Source organism: Microchirus variegatus (genome assembly GCF_963457635.1).
Source record: "Microchirus variegatus genome assembly, chromosome: 16".
NCBI lineage: Eukaryota > Metazoa > Chordata > Actinopteri > Pleuronectiformes > Soleidae > Microchirus > Microchirus variegatus.
In genome coordinates, this window is record NC_139817.1 from 25,501,430 (window position 1) to 25,525,446 (window position 24,017).

The following is a 24,017-nucleotide window of genomic DNA, read 5'->3' on the forward strand; positions in this document are numbered from 1 at the left end:
AATCAAGCCATCAAGAATGGAAGACTTGAGTTTTGTTTCGGGCTCCAGCAACGCACCTGTGTCTTTGAAAGCAGCATTGGCCCGCCCCAACTGTAACTCTGCATCAAATGAAAAACGGGGCACTGTGAAAACCAGCGGCCATGAAGACACTCTTGGGGTGGACTCAGGAGAAGACAATATGTCTGTGTCATAGGAGGCAGAGGAAATGGCAGAGGAAATGGACGAGGTGTCCTGTGGAGAGTTTGGTGGGGGGGCAGATGAAAAGGGAAGTGGTGGGCTCTCAGCTAAGGCAGAGCAGGGCAAGGAATTAAAGACCACTTTGATGGTGGTTTTGTCCAGGACATCAAAGATGGAGGTCAAATTGTTAAATTCGTTAAAATCAGGATCCAAGAATTGTAATCTGAAGTCCCCCTCTATTCCACACTGAGTCTTAATATGTTGTGCGAGTTCACTGAGAGACTGTGGTAAGTCTTGAAGAATCAATCTCTGTGAATTTTCTTCGCCTAGAATGATTCTAAGCTTCACCGTGGCAGCCATTTCACAACTGTGAACGAGTAAATGGAAAATGTTTAGTACATTGAATCTTAACATCACCACAACTTATATGATAAACCGTCTTTTTAATGTCACCATTCTGAGAGTTCCAATGTATGTGGGTTGTGTTTTCGATTCTTGTGAGAGTGAAATGTCCCATATACGTTGGTTTGAAAGCAGCAACTCCCAAACATACAAGTTACAGTTTCATTACTCCTCAGATGAGTGCCAATATGTATAAAATAATCCCTCTCTGTATGAAGATCGCAACAAGCACACAAATGACAATTGAACGTTGATAGTTCGAGTAACTCCTGAGATTTTACTTTAGGATGGGATCTACTCAAATGAATGTGCAAAGCATTCCACGTCTTAAAAGAACATGGACAGTTTGAGTGTGGGCAAGGGTTGCGTTGCCTATGTCGGTGTTGTAGTCTAAAATGTTTTAGTAGCTGATATCTTGTAGCTAGAGAAACACTACATTCCTTACACCTCCACATCCTGGATAAACTACACTTGCTGCAAGTCGCCAAAAACAAAAAAGGAACAAGGACAGTCAGGTCTTTCTGGGATCTTGCGCATTTGCAATACTGGAATCCTCCAGGAAAACATCATTGTGAAAAGAAGGTGAAAAGGTTGAAAGAAGACAAGAGTGCACCTTTAACTGATGGTCACTCTACTTCAGATGTGCAGTCGGAGGAACAGTTGAACAGCAGATCAGCCTTGGCCGTAACCTTGCAGTGATGGAGAAAGATTAATTAATATCTTCAAAACTAATATCTTGAATTATCTTATATCACAGTTAGACTCAACATGAAGAGTAGTGGATAGGGTCAGCAAACATGATCACAAATATTTAATGAGGTGATTTCTTGATAAATTACTGCTACAGATTAATTTTTGCAATCAGAACACTTGCTTTAATTTCCTCAAGTTGTTAGCATCCTATACGCAACAATGCACTATATTGTTTGATATGATCAACAAGCACACACTCACATTTCTCCAATTCAGCCCTCCTGATAGTCACTACATTGAACTTTCCCTCTGTGCCCTGGCCGGGGTGACACCTTCCCCGGGTACAATTCGGCGCTGGTCCCGGAGCTTAGCTCCGGAGCTTCGGGGCGCCAGAGCTCCGAAGCTCCGGGACCCGGAGCCGGGCTCCGGGAGCTCCGGGGTCCACGGGGCTCGGGGGAAGAGCCATGGGTGGATGCCCAGACATCCGTGAGGGACATACATAGTGTTTACAAGTGTGGAAAGCTGATTAAATGACATTATTGGAGCTATGGAGCGTGCGTAACGTGGATTCACCACATCGTACCGGAGCTCCGGGGTTTATTCTCGTAAATTACGACTTTATTCTCATTAATTACGACTTTATTCTCATTAATTACGACTTTATTCTCATTAATTACGACTTTATTCTCGAAGTTTGTGATTTTTTTTTTCTTAAATGTGGCCCTAATACTCCGTCGTAAACACACGATATAGTTACAGTTGATAAACTTACGTTTTTTTAGGACGTAGAAGGCAGACTCCAAGATTCTTTTAGTCGTCACTCACCAGCACAGCAGTCTCTTCGTAGTTAACAGCAGCATGGCAGGATGTCCAAAAGAGAAAAGGCGCGTGTATTTCCAAGTTTTGCCATCCTGCCTGATAGCACACTGACGCCATCTAATGGTCTGGAGCAGGCTAGACTACATTTTTAAAAATCAAATCGATTGTATCAGGTTATTTTAACTTAATTGAATCTATTAAAATCTATACAGTTGAACTACAAGCAAATATGACATGATTTATTTAAGTAAATGTTGTAAACACGAAATTATTTAGTAGGAAATACCTGTTATATTTAAGTAAATATAACAGTAAGCTAATTTCCTTTTTTTGAGTGTGGATCTGACGTCAGCGTACAGGAGGATAGCCAGCGTGAGCAGCTCAGAGAACACTTTAGTGTTTTCAACCCTTTAGACAGGAACGCCACGGTGGAGCGTTTTTAACATTTCCACTCTGGAGGGTGGCTTCATTTTTTTTGTTTTTAAACCCCAAAAACGCCGTCACCGTCTAAACGAAAGACACATTTGATAAGATATTTTGTCGGTTTCACCAGGGAGTGTTGTCGTGTAAAAACCAGCCTAAGAGCTGTGCTGCAGGCTGGCTGCTTCGGGCGACCACGTGCCTCCCTTGACATCACGCTGGTGATCACTGGTTTAGATGGACACTGATCTTGTGGTCATTTTTAAACGCTCTCTGAAGCAGCGTCATAACTGCTCTCTGCAGCACTTGCTGCCACATAAGGTTCCCTCCATCAGACTCACCACAGCGTGTGATGCTGGAGTGTAAGAAAGACGGAGCAGCTTCCATTCTCAGATGTGGTGAAGTCATTAAAGCTGCCCTGCCACCTCGACCCCCCCCCCCCCTCCTCATTTCCATGACCCACTTTGAAGTTACATTTGGTAGACGCCTGAGGTCTAGTGTTCACGGGGTTTCAACTCTCTTTTTCCCCCAATAAACAGTTGCTCATGAGAGCTCTGGTGGTTGCTCTTTGTGCTCCTGTGTCTCATAAAAACAGGCTTTTTATCACATCCTTGAATTTCTTAGTGGTAAAAACATGCGAGACGACCCTCACAGTTTGATCTGTATGTCTGTCTGAAATATGACCACTTTGTCTTGTTACACTGTCAGAAATCATCAGATTAGTGTTTATATGTCCTGTTGCACATGTTAGTTATGGAGGTCTACTTACATACATTCACTTGTTTTTATGCTCAAAAACCTCCTAGTTGCTGTAAACGAGCCGATAGAAATATCTCCTCACTCGCGCTGTTTCAGACTGAAATCTCACCCAGAAGACAGAGTGTGTTGTGATTGGCCAATACCTGGAAGTGAAGTAATTTAGCACTTCAGCTTCAGAAGCACAGCTCCCCCCTCTGGAACGGTGGATGCACTGCTCCTCATTATCAAAACATTGTTTTAACAGTGTTTAAAAATAGCTTCTTCACGACTCCCCGCCTCAGTCCCTTTGACGACCTTTGACCCGGAGTCAGACCCAGAGTCAGAAGACACTGTCGCTCGTGAAACACCTCCACAACGGACGTTATTCTTCTTCTGTGGTTCAATGTACGCAACCGGATGTGCCCGGACTAGTGCCCGGAGCAGGAGGATCTGCTGTTCAGGAGAACCGCTGTTTACGTAACCGGACCGGGTTTTTTCAGAGATCTCGCTGAGCCTGAGATTACAGTAAAACACAGCGTTTGTTTAGAACCTTCAGGGCTTCTTAAACAAGGTAATGACGCAGATACACACTAAAAAACAGCGTTAATTGGAACTTCCGGTCTGCAATGATTGGTAGACGGCAGTAGGTGGTGTCACATGATGCCAAAACATGATTTGCAGTCTCCAAAATTATTTTTTTGTCTGTACTGTTGTTGTTGGTGAGTTCAGTTTGTTATGTGAACATTATTCCTGAGTCTCTGTGACATATTAGGAGGATTTTATGGCCAGTTGCTTTAGATTTATTACATAATGCACCTTCAAGTAATGGTAAACGACGTGTCTGATACCTTAAGCAGAGTGGAATAATGCTTGAACTGTGGTGTTGTTGAAATGACCATTATTCTATGATATTTTAGAGTAAGCAGAGCCTCCCTTGCTGACAGAGCAGTCACCTCTGTGATCTTTCCCTTTAAAAGTATCTGCGTTGCCTCTGTATCCGTCAGCTTCCACCCTGAGTCCTGCAGTCGATGTCGATCACAAACGAGATGGTGACAACAAACGACCGCACATTTGCAACTCACACATTAAATGCTGTAATTCCATAACTGGACGGAATTAGGCTGTTAACTATGAAGTGACCCGTTGTTTGTGAAGGAACAAGGGCCAGTTATCAGGCTCGCTGTATCATGTGTGGTTTTGGGTCGTGCAGGGCAACATCTGCTCAACAGGCACATGACCTCAGCGTGGTCCACACAGTCATGGCACTTCACAGGCTGTTGGCAGCGCGTTATCCCGGCCACTTTTTTGGCGAGTACTTGCCCATGACATAGGGCATCTGGGTAGAACTTGCACAAGACAGATGATTTAGTTTGGTGCTTGCAGACATTTGACTGACCCAGCTGCTGTCATGCCTTCTGGTGCACCATTACTTTTAGCATCTGTCTTACATTTCAGCATTTAATGCCTCAATGGATTATTTCACTGTTGTGCAAGGTGGGAGTGATTAGCGGTAAATACTTCTCTGTGGTGCATACAAATGGCTCACTGTACTTCAGACCTCTGAATTGCATCTGTATGTGATTCCACCAAGTTTATCAGGCGTTACTAAAACATTCAGACATTGTCAACAAGGCACTATCTGTCCTGCAAACTGCTTTTTTTCTTCAGTGTTGTTCAAAATTGAATAGCTTCACCTCATGTGACTCCAGACAATTTTTACAATGCATGCATTACAGTGTTGGATTCATGGAACCATTCCCCTTCAAAGTTTTTAAATCAGGTTAATTCAGTCAGGTTTGTGTTTACCAGTGTTTTCTGCACTGAAAATACAGAGGTGAAGAGTTGAGAGAACACTGTGTTCATCTATGAAAGCAAACCGCTCAACAAGCAGCTTTGTCTGGATTAGAGAAGATTTATCAACAGTTTTTCTACAGGGAAAGGAAAATAAAAAGAACCATCATTGAAACAAGGTCACTGATGGAATCAATATAATTATCATATTGTTGAGAAGAAAGTCGGAATAATCTTTGTTGAATTATAAATGCCATTCTTAAGCATACTTTATTTTCAATGTTGTATATTTGTATTGAATACATTTACAAATAGTCCATAATATTTATCTTGAATAGGCTACGTGCACAATGGAACTTCTGCGTAGCAACCTACTGCTTCCGGTAGATTGTGTTGTGCTTGTGATTTCACAGAGACGCTAGTGAAGTGCTTAGTAGTAGAGTAAATTTTATTAGTAAAAATGAACGGATTTTGGATTCTGACTTTTAAAAAAAGAAGGAACGTTTGATTTGCGGACGAGGACGTATAAAATTGGATGTACTCGTTCCGCCGTGCCCTCACCATCCATTCGGCTCACACACACACATCCACCGGAAACCTATGAAAGTTTATCGCACTATTGTACCGAGACAAATTTGTACAAAGGAGCGAAATCCACAAATTTTTACTCATAAAATTGACTCTACTACTTAGCACATCAATAGCGTCTCTGGGAAATCACAACGACAACACGACCTACCTGAAGTAGCCCAGCGTACCAGCAGCCACGGTTGCTAAGGAGGAAGTTCCATTGTGCACGTAGCCTGTTATCTTTAACAGTTTATTTAGTCTTAATTAAAACCCTGTAATGAGCAGATAGAGAAAATATCTCTGAAATGAGGTAAAGCAGACGTGTGGTCCTAACTCTGATATGAGTGTGATCACGTGGTCATATACAGCGATGTCTCTGACCTCTAGTGGCGTAATGGCTAGAAAACCTGTGCCAGTTAAAATATAAATGCTCCCTGAAAACCTAGTCCTTTATGGGAATAGACACAGATATACATGCAGATACATACAGGAACTGGTGTTGTACTGACGCAGAGTTCGTTGTCCAATCCTGTTTTAGTATCTCTCATGTCTTCCTTTAGCTGACACTTTAACTGCCATGTAACCAGATTCTTCTTCAGTTGATGGTTCTGTCACTTGAGTTGACATTTAACCTGTCACCACTTCTTCTACAGCAGAACACACACCATGCATTTGTGTGTACACTGAAATGATCATGGATTAGACATCTTAATCCAGCTTTGTTCACCTGAAAAGAAAAAATGATGATCTGATATCTGCTGCTACCTTTGACTCAAACTGACCCCTTGACTGTCTAATGGGCATAAGCTTTAAACCATTACAGATAGCTATAGGCAAGTACGTATTTAGAGCTTATTGTCACTTTTATGCATATAAAATCAATTATCAGGTGATGTGTATTTGTGTAATGATGAAGGGTGTGGCCTAAAGGCATCAACACCCTATGTCAAGGTGTGCATAATTATTAGGCAAACCTTAGTATCTTTACCTCAGACAAAATGGGCCAAAAAAGAGGTTTAACAGACTCTGAAAAGTCAGGAATTGTAAAATGTCTTTCAGAGGGACGCAACACTCTTGAAGTAGCTGAGCTATCGAGGCGTACAGTCAAAGATTTTGTTGTAAATAATCAACAAAGTAAATGTGAAGCCACCAGGAACCCATTAACCTCCAGTGCTGCCACTTTCCAGAAATACAACCTACCTAGGTATAGTCTGTTATTATGAAGGATGCACTAGTTTGACCTTTTTGGGTTGAAGATGGACTTAAAATGAACTCCCAAACCTGCTGCCAGTTTTTGGAAGATATTCTCTTCAAACAATGGTACAGAAAAAAAAAATCTTCATCGTTCAAGAAGGTCATGAATTTTATTCAGGGCAACGCTCCATCACAAGCATCTAAGTACTCCACTGCATGGTAAGCCAGCAAAGGCTTTAAAGATGATAGAATGATGACATCTGACCTAAACCTTCCTCACCTGACATATAAACCCTACTGAGAAACTGTGGGCTCTTCTTAAACGTGATGTTTACAGTGTGGGAAGACATTTCATCTCTTTGAAGAGCATGTGGAGGCTGTGGTTGATGCTGCATGAAAAGCTGATCAGGGTTAAGGTCATAAGTTTTCTAATAAATGAATAAAGAGTGAGATGGTAAGATTTTAGTTTTTAAACTGACAATTTAACCTTTTTTTGTGCTTTAACTTGAATGAGTGTTTTTTTTGCTTCCAGTAAATTATACTTGAAGAACTTGACCAGTCTGTCCTTGTTGTTTTTGCCAAAAGAAAAAAGATCCTATTTTTTTTCCCTTTTGACTCGTGATCAAACAGAAAAGATACTGTAATCAAATGAACCTCAGTCCACATCTGAAAATACTCTCCAAGATTCCAGATGAGCTTCTGTCGAGTGGTGTTTACTGTACTGTCCACATGTCGCCATGGTTTGGCTGTCGGGATGAACTGCACTCAAGTGATAAGTGAGACTTGTGCTTTTTCCCAAGCTCTTATTGTGTTTCCACTTCAATAGCATGTGTCAAGTCAAATGAAAAATATGATGCAACTGCTCTTTATATGGGAATAAATCCATGTGATGCTCTCGTTTTTCTTTTTTAAGACAGAGCAGTGATACTGGAGGAGCAGAGCATAGTTACATCCCATCACAACTGCAGTGACTCTGACTGACACAGGTCAGCTGAAAAACTGCCTGAATGCAGGTCGGCTGTTGGGAAGCATTAGCTCTGGATGCAGCTCTTCCATTTACCACTTCCTGTTTTCCTTTCCCAGGCAAGAGCTGCTCCAAGACAAGTGTCTGAATGTGTTACAGTGATGGTAACCATGGCGCTGTGAAAAGCCTCCTGTCCTGGCTTCTGGTCCTGTGCCCTACACCAGCCTCTTCATACATTACTGCCCAATGACAGTAGCTGTAAGCACTCCCCTTAACCCAGATCCAGCCAATCAGAGAGGACGCTGGCTGCTCGGCCCTTGGCCAGAATGCTGCCCACTCTCTGGCTTTATCTGGTCGTAGCAAAAGTCAGCGTAGGCCTCTGTGTTTGGGATGGATAATGGAGGGTGTGTGTGTGTTGTGTGTGTGTGTGTGTGTGTGTGTGTGTGTGTGTGTGTGTGTGTGTGTGTGTGTGTGTGTGTGTGTGTGTGTGTGTGTGTGTGTGTGTGTGTGTGTGTGTGTGTGTGTGTGTGTGTGTGTGTGTGTGTGTGTGTGTGTGTGTGTGTGTGTGTGTGTGTGTTCTGCATTGAAGTCATTTTTGGCCAGGCATGTGCTGCTAAGCACACAGATGTTTCTTTCAGAGGTGGCTATCAGAAGCCAGGAGCAGCCAAGTGCTCGTCCTTGAGGCACATTGAGTTTGAGTGGCGCCTCGTTGTCCCATAAATAAGATTACGGCGTTTACTCACCCCTACTCTCTTTGGGAGTGCAGCACAATAAAGAAAATAGTTTTTTTTTCTCCTCCTCTCTTGGCTCAAAAACAAGTTTTGTTACGTTGGTGCGTAGCGACTCACTCCCCCATGCAGAGTGAACACGGGCCACGGCACCAGATGAAAGGGAAATTCATCTGTGAAAGAATATTGCTGATAATATTCCTCTTTTTATGGAGATGAAAGCTGGTGTAAAGCTGGTGTAAAGCTGGTGTAAAGCAGGCTTAACGTCTCAAACCATGATCACAGCATGTGAACGTGCAGATAGAGATTGTCTTAGCTTGCTATGGAAATGATCCGGGTTGACTATAGGGTCAGGAGCAGCATCTGCCTCCTCATTCATCCTGATGTTTCTAAAGACTGATCTGTATGAGAGGTGTTGCACCAACGGCTTACTGTGGAGTTAGAGATGCTGGAACACTATCAAGCAAATCTGATGAATCTCATCTGACGTTTGAATAACTGCCTTTTATTGTTTTTTTTTCTTTCACAAATTACATATGAGGAACTATAAGGTGCCAAATACAGTTCAAAACAAGTGCAATCCTGATCACGTTCACTCAAAACTGTATGTAACATACATCTCATGTATTTATGCATGCAGTTACTAATACGTCCAGAAGAAGAAGAAGATATCTCTTTGAAACTAAAACTGGAGGTTTGCCTTCAGTGGGACACTTTGAGCCAATTCCAATTCCTATCTTAACCCTCAAGCTCAACCCTTAATCTTAACTGGCCTCAAAACCAAGTGTTGAGGGTTATTTTGTCACTTAGAAATGGGACACCCCTTAAATGCAGATACGTCTTCAGACTGTAGGGGGCAGAATAACGCCAAAGCTGCGTCCAGTCTGTCAACTCCGAAAAAGAAGAAGAAGAAGAAGACATTTACATCAGGATTATTTATTCTGATCCGTTTGTCAGTCAAGTTATTAGGTTGTCAGTTAGTTATAAGATGATACTCATACAAATATTCAGCTGACAGTTACCACACACCACGACTTATTGAAAAGTAAACCACACCTCTATTATTATCTCTATTTATATCTCTATTAGCAAAGAAAATACTTCATTTGTATCGCACTCGTTTCGCTGCTTTCGACGCCATCTTTGTTATGTGAAAACACGCAATGCATTCTGGGTAGCCCTTGCTCCCAAGGGTGGTCCCGGAAAATCTCAATATTGAGGGCGATACAGCCCTTGCACTAGAGGGAGAGCATTTTTGAGATTGAGGATTAAGATTGAGGATTAAGATTGAGGATTAAGATAGGAATTGTAATTCACCCTTTGTTCTCCTTCTACCACACGGGTCCTAAATCGTGGAGCTCATGAACTTGTTAGGACATAGAACGTCTTAAAGCAGAGGTCTTTCAATGTTTGCCACTTGCCAAAAGATATAAAGTATTCTTAGGACCTTATTATTCATTTCCATTCAGTCACTCCATCAGAAGCTCCACCCACCACATTCATTCATGCCACTGTACCCACAAACTGAAGCTACTTTTACAGGTGGTCCACAGATCCCTTTATAGTACAAACTAAGGCAATGATGACCTCACTGGAGTTGCAATAGGTGATGTTTCTATAATGTGTTATCTCTCCAGTGACAATCTCCATGTGTGGTTCAGACAAAGATCTTTAGCTCTTTATCTGTTAAATGCTGTTGTGCATCTACTGGGTAACTCTGTCATTTCACACATCATCAATATCATCATCATCATCTGATCTGACTCGTTGCTAATATGCAAATATTGATCCAAATGTGCTCTTAACTTTATTTTTGCTGAACTGTTTGAAGTACAAACCATCAACAAAGATTTCCTTGTACCGTGATTGGACTTTTACCTTATTTATTGATGCAGCCATTCAAGGATTAAATCCATGACCTCCAGTCATAAGTGTTTGAGTAGCTGATGCCATATGCTCTACATGTGTGCTTCTCCCAAATAATATGTGATACAGACTTTTGCAAAACAGTGGTAGAGTGAGTCGTCTTTCAAATCTGGGTTTGATTCCTGACGATACCGTTGTGTCCTTGGGCAAGACACTTAACCCCACATTGCTCCTGACAGCTGTGCCGACGCTATACAAATACAAACCATTTACCATTAGATTGTTCTTTGTCTGATTGGAGGTAAAATCAGGTTTGCTCCAGTGCTGACTCAGGATTGGAGTATTTGCAGTATATATATATATATATATATATTTGGGGTGTTTATTTATCTTCTTGTTACACAGTTGGAGAATGATGTCTTTGAAATGGCTCAGCACAAATGTGTCGTCATAGTTCATAAATGGTCTAAAATGACTGTATCGGAATAACGTCGGTATTGGTCGATACTTGAGTTTGTGATATCGGTATCGGACACAAATAGTTTTATAAATTTTATTTTGGTTTCTTTGCACATCTATGACAGCAAATATGAATATCTGCCATTTTTTTCAACATCTCAGGATGTTTTCATTTTGAGTTTTGGGAAACTAACCCTAACCCTAACCCAGGTCATTTTCCACACTTTACTGCATTTTGTGGTGAAACGACTAATTGATTCAAGGAAATGTCATCAGATTCGTCAAATTCTAAGTAGTAAGTAACTTAGCAGATTGACAGTTGGTGTTTTAAGTAACTTACTTCCCAAAACTCTGCATTTCCACAATTGAGTAAAAGCCAGTAGGAGCATTAACACCAATAGATTTGTCCAGTGCAGTGACAGTCATTAGAAAGAAAATTGAATTGTCCCTTTTTTGCCCCTCGACATTCTAGAAAGTCTATTCCAAGAAGTCAACTGTCACCCCCCTCTTTTTTTGAGGATCTTGACTGAGAGTTTGACTGAGAGTTTGACCGAGTCATTAGGTATCTGGGTTACGGCCTTTCACAAGGCCTTAACTGTCTGGGAGGCCACACAGACGGGGATAACTCAATCTGCCTCCTCTTGCACATTCACTCTGTCTTTTTGACTTTGCAGAGGCAGAATTTTGAAATGAAGTGAGAGAATTTCTTGCTCACTGATACATTTCCTGTCAGTGATTTTAACAGTTAAATCTGCTGAAGCCTACGTCTGTATCCCTGTCACAGTATCCTGTCATGAGATTTAAAATGCTTTATCTAACGTCAGTTGTTTTCTACTTTCTGTGTTTTTTCCAGGCTGAGTTCTCCGAGATCAACTTGGCCTCGTACGTCAACTCTGGATGTATGGTGGACATGCAGGTCAACAAAGGTGGCACTAAAGTGGTCAGGTGAGTCTCTGAAAGCATGAAAAGTCCTTTGCTGTGAGTCATGACGTCAACACAGCCTGTAACCTGCGTCAGTGAAGCTGCACAAAGACCAGCAGGACTCGTCCTAATGCTGCATTCAGAGAGAACGAGGCTGTAATAGCTTCATGTCAGTGGGGTAAAGTCCTAACCCTGAGTTTCAATGTCAGTGTTTTTGCTGACGAAGAGATTTAGTTTGGTCTTTGTCTTTTTTGTGATTCCTGGTTTAGATGAGTACATGTATAACTATTAACAATTTCACTCATTCAGTCGCCTGTAACGAGTGAAATTGTATAAGCTTTCCCCATTTTTTGTGGTACTTTACCATATTTATATGGTTATATGGTTGTATGGTCAGAAAACAGATGGACACATGAAGCCGGGGGTTTAAATAGACCGTCCTCTGACGTGAAGCTGCCACGTCTACAGATAGCTGATGGTCAGCTGACCTGGCTCACAAAGATCACGTCATGTTCTTGTCTCAGGCTATTTTAACCAAATCACTCCGTAAGAATGTGACTTTATTATGTTTTGAATATTTCTGATATTTTTAGATTATTTCTTCATGATAAGTTTCATAAGAAAACAAAACACACAGGCAGCAAAAAAACTAAACAGCATTTCTTTATATCAGTGGTCAGAGTGTCCGTTTGTTCACTATCTGTCTGTAAGAGAAGGGAATGAAGCAGCTGTAGCTCCGGCCCTGGAAGTAACATCTCTGCTGTGGTTTGTGACCATGGTTCGGAAACATTGAGTTTGGTGGCATGACGTTAGGGCTGAAGAATGAAAGTGTTATTGATGTGTATTTGTGTGTCAAAATATGATTTTTGATGAATTATTGTCTTCATCTATACACATATACACATCTTATTCAACAGACTGAAGAGTGCATCTTGGTTTCTCACAGATCTACACAAATATCACACATGAACTTGAATATTTTCTGTCTTATTTTCTCGATATCACAAAGAAATCAATCAAACTGATCGTTTTGGTTTGTGGACAAAAGTTTTTAACCTTTTTAGAATTGCGTCTTTTAGAGGTTTGGGAAGCAACAGTTTTCTGACAGATTAATCAGTTATGAAAGTGATCATCAGTTACACCCCGACCTGTTTGTGTACACTTGGAACCATAGTATTGAAGATGATCTTTAGACTGGATTATCTAAAATCCAGCAGCAGTGGCACACAGATTTAAATTGATTTAGAGAATAGATTTATATTTTTATTTTGTCGTGCAAAGAAAACATATATCTGTCAGTCATCAGATTCGTCCTGCACGTCGTCTTGTGCAGGACGCCATGGCTGCACAAGAGGACATTGCCTCAGTAGTTTTAGCTCGTCTGAGTCTGCTTTTCCATTTAACTGAATAGCTAACAGCTAACTGACTGCATACCTTCCAGTGTCAGCTCTAATTTTAGGCTGTCTGGAGAATAATCAGCTAATCTGTTCTGGCTTAAACTCCACCACTTCAACTCGTGAAATAACTTTCCTATCGGCGAAATCGAGCATGAATAATCGCAGGCACGGGCTGTAAACGCAGCTCACATTACAATGCGACCCGTCATCGGCGCTGACACAGAGATCATTGTGTGTGCGCTGAATATTTTTGGCGATATCGCTGTAATGACAAAGCCAAATTGGCTGCAGATGGTGTGACTGTGCTGCAGAAAACACTGATCCTCACTGACAACCTGGTGAGTGAGCTTGTTCTTTATTCTTTATGACTATTTTACAAAAGGTCGTCAGGGTGAATATTCTGATTGTTCATGTAAGGGCTACTTGCTAAATTATATATTTTTTTTTTTTACAAAATATTGATCTTTCCAATGATTTCAAAGGTTTCAGAATGATTCTTCTGCAATATCTTCTACCTGTCCCATTTTTCTCATTATTAACTGAAGGAATGTCGGCCTTAAGGGTTTCATTCTCTCCAAATATATTTAAAGTGGTTTTAGAAGAGTATTCCGTGGTGTTTTATGCGTCTGATCCAGCCGCTCGTGTGTTGACATTGAACAAGTCATTAGATTTCTTTCAGCGCATTGAGACGTGGTCTGCAGTCTGATCAGTGTGAAAACTGGTGAAGAAGACAGACCATGGAGGAGGCCTGTCACTTTTTAAATTCATGATGGCGCTCGTAAGGTTTCCTAACGTATCTAATGACGGTGACGGTGCACAAGAGGGACTTTGGCAAAGGCAACCACAGCATCAACGGCTCCTCACTTTGTGAGGATAACAGGACGCTGATTTGGTTTGACTCTGAGACGTCTTCTTATCCACCGGTAATATTGAGAATAAAAAGAGAGCCGCACTAGATCTAACATAGTTCTAACGTAGAGCCAATGTGACATTATTACGTTGTAGCTAAAAGCTGTTGGAGCTTCCTCCTGTTGTCAGTGGTTCAGTAATATAAGTTCATAAAACTCTTTGCATTTAAAGTCGTATTCACACCTTTTAGTCCAGTAGATTCGGTACGATTGGGGACTTGGTTCAATTGGGGCTTTCAACATTCAGCCTGTCCGACTTTAGTGAAGCGAACTGAAACTTTTGAATAACGGGTTCCCCTTCTCGCCTGAGGTGGCGCTGCATCAAGGATTACAGAAGGAGCAAGAAAACTCCTTCTTGCTCCTTCTGTTTCCTCCACATAAGAGCAAAGTATGAAGCTGCATCAAATCCTATAGTTTTATGTGAACATATACGCTGCAACGATGGATAATCAGACGTTTCTCCCGGTTATCGTTCTACACGTGCATATGTTTTGGTTGCGTTTACCCACAATGCCCTGCTTTTTACCCACAATGTCCAGCACAGTCTGCTTCCTGCATTCCTGCGTGACCTATGTTTTAGGCGGATCAGAGTTGGGTTGCACATTCACACCTCCCCAAACAAACCAGACTTTCCGAGCAAAAGAACTAGGATTCGAATTGGAAGGCTGGTGTGAATACGACATAAATGTAATTCCGATTCAGAGACACCTTCAGATACAAACTGATCTGTGATGTCATAGTTTGACCAATGAAAACTAAAGTTTTGTGTGTGTGTGACACGTTCACACTGTATTTCCTGTCCTGTCCAGCAGCTTGGACGTGCAGTGTGATTGACTGCATGTCTTGTGGTGTTGGACAGGTTTGTTCTACACAGGGAGGAATCTGTCAAACTTGACCTGTTGTTTGTTTACTTATTTTTAGACATATTTATTTTCTGCCTGTGTGATGTGAGGCCACAGGACCGGACTGACGGAGGTGGTTTAGAGGCGTGGGATAGACGGACAAAAGAATGTGCTCCAAAGACATTTTTGACCAGAGAACATAATACAATGACAACAACATCACTCTATATTTAAAGCAGTTCCTGTGTTTCCCTGGCTGCTGACCTCAGTGCAGTGACCGGTGTGACCTCTGTCCACAGACATGCTCTGACTGACCACGTCTCCTCCGCCGACGCCGTGCACCAACACACTTTCTCACACTTCTGTGGCTTCACAGTTTCCCTCGCTTGTGTCGTCATGGCAGCTACATTTACAATGAATTAGTTGTGTAGATTAAATGTAGTCAATAATATTGAAGATAATACAGGACACATACTCTTAAATCCACTGATAGACGAAGATAAATGCGTGAGAAATGGAAAGTGTCATATGGGAATCTGTCTCTTTTTCTTAAAATCAAGTTCCAACACAATTATAATGACCCATAATTTATTCAAATATATTCAGACTCATGAGAGAGAGAGGGTAGAGCGTGGGGTAGCAATGTTACACACTGGAGCTTTAATGGCAGAAGGAATGAATAACTTGGAGTAGCAGCTTGTTTTCCCTGGTCTGGTAACGCCGTCCTGACTTCATCAATAAAAACTCACCAGACGTGAAATTATCATGATCAATAATCCATGACGTCTTCTGGGGTCAAGTCATTCTGTTGACCTCTAGTTCTTGCTCTTCATACAGTATAACATCAATAAATACATACAAAAGTCCAGTTTACATGTACTTTAGTGACCATGTGCCACATTGTGATGTGCAACGTGGCACATACTGTACCGTCTATATTGGAGGAGAGTACAGTAGTTGTGGCGTGTTGTTCCCTGCTGCAGTGCTGCAGTCAGCCCTTTGGCTTCACCACTGTCTAATGCCAAAACCTCCAGCAGGCTGTTTGGCTCTGAGTGAGATCATTGGTCTGACTGAAGACGGATCACACAGCAGCCCGAGTATGATGAGCCTCACAGTGGCGTTTCCTCCACCCTCATCGCCCTCATCGCCCTCTTCCTGTGGTTAATAAACACTGAGATTAATCAGATGTGATTGAGTGCATTAACAATCGGTGACTCAAGCTGTTTCATTGAGCTTGTTTGACTATTGCACGCAACTGGAAGTAGTTTTGTGTGACAACATTAGCTCGATGGTTAAAATGTGAATGTAGTGCAAAGTTCTAACATTATTATGTTATTATGTTGGGGACGTTTTCCACCATTTTATGTTTAAGTTTGAGTGTGGCAACAGTCTGAATTCAATAAAAAGTTATAGCTCTTAAAGAGTCCACTTAACACCTCTGCTCACATTATTGTACCCTGTTGTAAGGACTGATGCCTTATGGCATCTTTCCATCGGCTCGACTCGCCACAGCACGGTTAAGTTTGGTGTCCACTAGCATAGTACTTGGTACTAGGTATATTTTTTTGTACTTGGTCTGGCGAGATTCCAAGTGCACAGAATAGGTATTATGATGACGTCGGCAGACTGCCGCACACCGATTGGTCAGAGTACCATCACAAAAATCAAGCCGAACAATGCTGAACTGTAGATCAGTTAAAAAGACAATCCATGGGTTAATCTCCAACAATCACCAGGTCTAAAACCTCAGTATTTAACAGGAGTCTGTATTTAGGTCGTGTTGAGCTGCATGAACTCTGCTGCTGTATTTCAGTGACTGTGTCAGAGGGAGTCTGTGCTCCGGTCATGGAGGAAGTACTGAACAAACAGATCTCAAGTAAATATGAAATTATGTCTTTTTCGGTCAAGCACACCTTACATAGCCCACTAACAGCTACAGTGGTTGCTATGGCAACTGCCTTATGCCTAAAGGCCCCTGAACACTGGAAGCATTCAACATAATGTTGAATCAACGCAGCTTTCACATCGACCGCGTAATTTCACTTTTGATTTCAAGAACGAACCAGTGTTGTTGAGGAAGTTCAGTCCAAACATTTTTATTTTCTCAACACATCTGTTGTGCAAAGATCTTAACAGAGCAGATCATCCAAACATTTCTGTTAGACTGTGTGGTGTTTGCAAAGCTTTGTCCAGAGACTCTGTGCCTTTAGGGCAACCAGTGGCCAAGTGGAGGGAGAACTTGACTTGTAACATAGGATTGTCTGTTTGAGTCCCCACCAAGCACCACGTGGGTGGTGCTCACTAAATGCCTTCCCACTGCTCCTAATTCTTGGAAGGTTCATAGTGAAGGATGGGTTAAATGAAGGAAAGGACAAAAATAGAAAAACCTGTTGAGCTACACACTTCAAATTCACTATTTTTAAAATATACAGTGCTTTTACGGCAAAGAGCAGCTACATTGCGTTGGAATCATGTCACAGTATTTATGTAGCCAACGCAGCAGCTATCATCATCATCCACGGTGGAAATGTACACATCTCTACATGGTGATTGGTGAGCACCTGTTGTAATATTTGCACAATGTGGCTTGATTAGCAGATGATCTTTGCGTGAAGCAACAGACCCACAATGCAGTTCATCAATAATTGTTCTCTATTCAAAATGAATGAAAATTGTTTCAGCTGACGCCTCCATGACATAATGTATATGTGTATATTGTATATTTGCAGACACACACTGGGCACAGACACAGATTTGCTGAGTTGTGGGCAGTAGTTCAGAGTTCTGGAACCAGACAGACGAACGTACACATCAGTCTTTAAAGCCCTCGGTCCGTTCACACAGGGGTTTATATACATGGAGATAATGACTTTAACTGAGCTAGTTCAACTCTGTTGTAAGTGGATGTTTAAAGGTGGTCTGGCTTATGTTCAGGGAAATCCATCATAGCAGGAGAAATGATGTCAACTCAGCTGAAGTGTCACCAGACACAATGCTGACATCAGTTTGCTTTGGGCACAACATTGGGCACAACCATCCATGACATTTTCTGTACTAAAAGCCAGCAGTCTCAGAAGGACAGGGTTATTTCCTGTACCTACAGCACTCACAGAGACAATTCAGACTTCCAAGTTCATGCACATTTGCCTTGAGCCTTTTTCAAAGCCCATTTTCATCAGTGAGAGTCTTTCTGCCCAAACATCCTCAACCTAAAGCAGCTTCATCATGTTACAGAGCAGAAAAGTCCCACTCACTCACAGATATGCTGAGTTCAGACCTGGCTTTAGGGGCCTGGGGGTGGTTTTCCTTCAGGAGCGCTCAGACTCTAATGAAAGCTTACACCATCCATGAGGCCCACGCCACCATCCCTGCTTTTGTGATATATCCATGAATACAAATGGCCTCGCTAATTCACTCAAACTCCTCACAACGCTCATTTCCCCTTGTGCCAGAGGTGGTTTGCTCCATGGCTCTTGCAGCTTCTTTCCTCATTACATCTGCTGCCCGTGAGATTCTTCTTCAAATCTTCCACACAATTACTGGAGCGCAACGAAACAACCTCCGATTCATGTTGAGACCGAAGTGCTCAAGTTTATACCATCTCCTGTTTGCATTTGAGAGAAATAATCCTCAGCACTTTGTTTAATTGTTGACTCGTGTGCTGTGATTTATGTGTGACCTTCAGTGTGTTCAGTGTTGTGATGGGATGAGCGTTGTAGTGCAAAGTCAGTTGAAGGCGATCCTGAGCACTGGCAGCACTGACCGGGCCACCGCCCAGACTCTGGGCCCTGAGCCACAACCGCGACCACGGGGAGCCATAGATCCAGCCCAGGGGACCACAACATGATGCTGGGGCTACACGGAGGCAGTGTACGCACCAAGAACCCAGAGTTCTGAAGCTTTTAGAAATGGTAGCACACGGACTAATTGTGACAGAAACTATGACTTGAGCCAAAACCTTAGAACTGAAAACCGTTACTCGTTGTGTTGCATTTTCAACATGAAACATTTTCATCAGCATGGAGCCAAAGCAAGTATTACACCAACACCCAGAGTTAATATCAGGTTAATATTTAATGGGACATTATGTTTTGTTGCATCAAAAATGTGAGCACTGCTGGAAAGTATGTCAAGATAATCTGTCTCCTGGGATTGATGGATTACATTTGCAACAGTTTTATTCTCACAGTTGCACAAGAAAAGTCCTGAAAATACTGAGGAGGGAAAATAAGTTCAAGGCTTTGGTTTTCAAGTAGCTTACGTTGACTGTTCAAAAACAGTATTTCAGTAATATTCGTCATTAGAAATCTGAACTTCTGATACCAACCTTGAATCTGTGCTTTATGTGGAGCATGTATAGCTGACTTACATCTACAATGCTCATTAGTTAATACAGTGTTTAATTTGTATTTATTTGGTAGATGGAATATGAATCTGTGAAAGCAAACTGATGTGGTTTCAAACGAGTAATTCAGTTTCAACATTCTTTAACCTTTTAAGGTACATCTCAACTGTTTGGTAGAGGCCTGTATCTAAAATACTGTAGGGTCTAATTTAAAAAAAAAATATATTGTCGTTATTGTTATCATAAGTAATAAAAATAAAAATAAAATAATAAAAAATGCAAATAAATAATTTTTCCTTTGCTTTTTTCTTGGTGCGTACCTTAAAGAGTGAAAAAAGAATGAAGAATAGTAAATGGTGAATGTGTTTGCTAACAAGTACCTTTTTACACAAAGTGACATTTACCATGTGCATTAAGTGGTTTTATGTCCAGTGTTTTTGTCTCTAAGTCCTGAGGGAAATAAGTGGCTCTTCTGCTACTGTTCATTAGCCACCTGCTAACCTCTCTGTTACTGTGCTAGTTACATAATGTGGAATTTACAGGTTTTAGAAGGGAAGTTTCTTTCTTAAAAACCAAAACACATTAGCTAAAAGATGCTTAACGACACCACAGTGCTGAGGGAAACTGCTTTTATATCATTGAAGTATTTTTATTGGAATTCCCTAATTCTTACACATTGACCATACAGATACAGTCGTATCAATCATATTTCTGAATTCTAAAGCAGTGACAGACTGTGAACCATTGTGTGTGAATGTTGCTGCAGCATGTACACTTGTGATTATCCTTATCAATGAGAGACAGACTGATGGAAGAAGATAAAGCTCTCACTGACTGTTGAGTCGTTATGAGGACAAAAACTCCTCATGATTCAAACATCCCTGTGGAGCCTATGAGAAGGTCAGAGCTTCTGTAAGATAAATGGATCTGGAGCCCAAATAGAATCAGCGTATATTGTCTTGGGTTTCAATGGCTCTGTTCAGTGAATGATGATGAAAACACTATTGTGTGATTGTCTTTCAGGCTTGTGCTGTGTTCATAAACAGAAGATCTTACATGAAGACATTTGGTCACTGACAAACACGATCGATAAAGTGAGATCAGTGTTCATCACTCTCTCTTTGTTTTGATGCACACCCTAAGTTACTGACTTTGTCTGTTAGTAGTTATGTTGAGAGGAAGCCAGTGATCTGTGGAGTTAACGGAGCATGAAACACCTGATGCTTCAGGAAAACACTCAGAAACAGACAGATGCTAAAAGGCCGATCAGTGAAGGGTCACAGGGTAAGTTATGAGTCTCACTGTGGTTCATCAGCTTTCACAATCAGTCATTCATCTATATCCTGCTTTAATGTAAGATAATAATGATTGTAGCAGATTCTATGTCAGAGGCATGTGGTGACACTGTGGATTTAAAGTACAATTTGAGAACATTTTCAAGTTTTTGACGAGTTCAGCAAACGAGACACTTAAAGAAATTCGCAATTTGACTCCTTTAAGTACCGGCACATGTCACAAGATGCTGGTACTGTTTAGGTTATCTGTCCAATACATTATATAGGACGGCATAAAAACAGCACACTGTGCTGTTGGAAATGTTTAAGATATTCTAAATATAAATAAAAGTGGGCAAAATGTGAAACATTCTGTAAATCTAGTTGTTAGTTATTTTAACATAGACTGAATATTTCAATAAATGGATGTTGTGAACCTCACTAACATCTGATGGTTGCTTTTATTTACTTTGGTAATACTGACAGACATGCTTGATATGAATGAGTGGAGTACTGACAATTATTTTTTACCACTTCAAGCACTACACTGAACACCAGTCTATATCTTTCACATATTACTTTTCAAGTGTTAATCAGGCTCATGATTCCACATGGATCCATAGTCTCCTCATGTCTCCTCTAATCTATAACCCCATTATCCCTGCTGTCACTGCCTCTTATCAGCTTTTATTGCACCACTGATAACCCATTCAAAGGGCGCATTAGCATATCGCCCGTGCAGTGTAGTCTGTAGGGCCTGGCCGTTTCAGACCATAAAGCATGAATATCCTTCTGCAGTTTAATCCACGACCCACAGGCACCTCTGCTCTGCAGAAACTGTCAGTGAAGAGACGAGAAAACAAAGTTAATGGTGATGACCCTCAGTAACGCTCTGCTGCTACAGAGCCTCAGATAACCAAAGGCATTCTGTGGAGGTGAATGTTCTCTGGATATGGACGTTCTGTGGTTTTGATGTAGCACAAAATGTGTGTCAGCATTTCAGGGAATGAGATGACTCACCTTTTTCCCCTGATACCACACTATATGTTGTAATGCTGTTAAATGGCTTCCTTTAAGTTTTGGGTGCTTGTTCATCAGGACGTGGAGTTTCACAGAGAGCTTTGAGTCTCACTCAGATCTGAAAGCTCACTGAACACAGTATTGTCCAGTATAAATAAGAGAGTCTTTGGTCTGCTGCCATTAGGGCTGAGTGCAACAGCAACAACGAGGAGGAACAGCTGGAGACGCTCTGCTCAGCTGTCGTCCAGGTCCTGACCGTTCTACACTGGAGAAACTAGAGTCTTATTTTTACACGTAAAAGCTCCCATAGACAGGAAGTTCCAATTAATGCTGTTTTTGGTGTGTATCTGCACCATTACCTTGTTTATGAAGCCCTAAAAGTTTATTGGGCTCTACAATCGCTCTGAAAAAGCCTGGAAAGGTGACCAAGGATCTTCTCCTGAACAGCAGATCGTCCTGCTCTGGGCACATCCAGTTGCAGACATTGTAGCGCTGTAGAACGGCCGTTGTGGAGGTGTTTCACAAGTGACAAAAAACTTTAGTTTTAAAGCTCACATAGAGTGGTCCTGTTGCACATATATGTTAGTTATAGTTTACTTACATACATTAACTTGTTTTTATGCTCAAAATCCTCCTAGTTGCTGTAAACTGTTTTTTCTGACGCTGTTCCCCTGCCGCGATATTTCAGACTCAACCCCGGAAGTGACATATTCAGCACACCAGCTCTCAGAAGCACAGCTCCCCCCTCTGGAACGGTGGATGCACTGCTCCTCATTATCAAAACATTGTTTTAACAGTGTTTAAAAATAGCTTCTTCACGACTCCCCGCCTCAGTCCCTTTGACGACCTTTGACCCAGAGTCAGACCCAGAGTCAGAAGACACTGTCGCTCGTGAAACACCTCCACAACGGACGTTATTCTTCTTCTGTGGTTCAATGTACGCAACCGGATGTGCCCGGACTAGTGCAAACAATAAAACACAGCGTTCTCAGCAGTGGCTGAACTGTTTGTTTAGAACCTTCAGGGCTTCATAAACAAGGTAATGATGCAGATACACACTAAAAAACAGCCTTAATTGGAACTTCCTGTCTAGGTCTGCTTTAAAACAAAACAACATTGTGTATTACATTTGTACCAAAACATCAAACCACCTGTTCATCAACTAACGGGTTTGGTTTTTGTCAAAGATGGTTTACATATCATGTTTTCATGTTTGATACCAATGCTGATACCACAACCTTGAGTTTCATCTACCAGTGGATGTTTTTAATATACAAACTGATGATTTGCGCTGATGTTTTTTCCATCTGCAGCCATTGCAAAGACATAATTCTCCAACTGCCAGACAATATTTTGCTTTCTTGAAGAAGACCGCACAATATAACTCAACAAAACTACTGTTGCTGATTTTTACGCACCAGTTTGCAGTCTGTAATAGTGACTCATAGGATTTATAGGATTTTTGATTGGATTGAATTTTATATTTTATAGTTTTAAAGCTGCTGCCGCTGATGTCATCCTTTGGCAATACTTTGGCCAACTTCCTGTCTAATGCCATTAGTATCAAACGTGACTTTGTGAACTTTGTGGCTTCTCACTGAATACTGGAAACGTTTCTCCTGGATTTAGTTTTTGAGCCCTGACACAGATTACACTCTCTAGCTCAGTCTGGATTATGTGTGTAAATAATTCATAAACATTGTGACACATTGTTATTTAATCAGCTCTCTATATAACTTTTAATACTTGACGAATCAAGCCATTGAGAAACTGAAGTGAATGACTGGGATATAAACACTTTTGTACGTGAAAAAGAGCTGAACACATTAATGAGTGAAAAATGACTCCGGTCAAAGTGGATTTCCTGTGATTGTCTGGTTTAAAGGAGGCGTCCAGGTGCATTATGGGTCACTTGGCCTTGTTCCCAGAACGGTTTGAAAGGAAGGATTAGGCTGTGATAATTGGATAGGTGGTTCAAAAAGATTAAGTGCAGCAAGCTTTTCCTCGCCTCTTCAACCCAATAGTCAGTAAATAACGTCCTGTTAAAGATGATGATGAAAACATGCTGGTACATTTACATTAATATTAAGCTCAAACTTGGGCTGCAAATAACTGTTTTCAGACGCTTTTATCCAAAGCGACTTATAAAAGAGGAATAAGCTTCGTAGAAATAGTCTTGTAAAGAACTCCACTAGATGAAACCCTGATAAAGGGTGAGAGAGTCAAGGTGGATCCAAGTGCAGAAGGAGATGGTGTTAGGGTAAGTGTTAGGACAGAGGAGGCTCTTGGATGAGCTGGGTGTTCACAGTGATGCCCCTGATCAGGTAACACTTGGTAGATCATTCCACCAACGTGGACAACACATGAAAAGAGTCTGGATTGTCTTGTGCAGAGTGTTGGCAGCACCAGAGGACAATCCTTTGATGAACGGAGTTGTCGAGGTGTAACATAAGCCTTTAGGAGAGCATTTAAAGAGGACATATTTATGC

The 24,017-nt window shown here is 41.4% G+C and overlaps 1 protein-coding gene across 1 annotated transcript in view; it reads left to right on the top strand.

Moving 5' to 3' along the window:
* Positions 1 to 24,017, top strand: part of syn3 (synapsin III) — a gene marked incomplete at its 3' end in the record, with an annotated part of 110,000 nt that overhangs the window by 31,620 nt on the left and 54,363 nt on the right. The window contains exon 4 of the mRNA XM_083902227.1: positions 11,675 to 11,766. Coding sequence (XP_083758353.1) covers positions 11,675 to 11,766 — 92 coding nt within the window. The remainder of the gene's footprint in view (positions 1 to 11,674; positions 11,767 to 24,017) is intronic.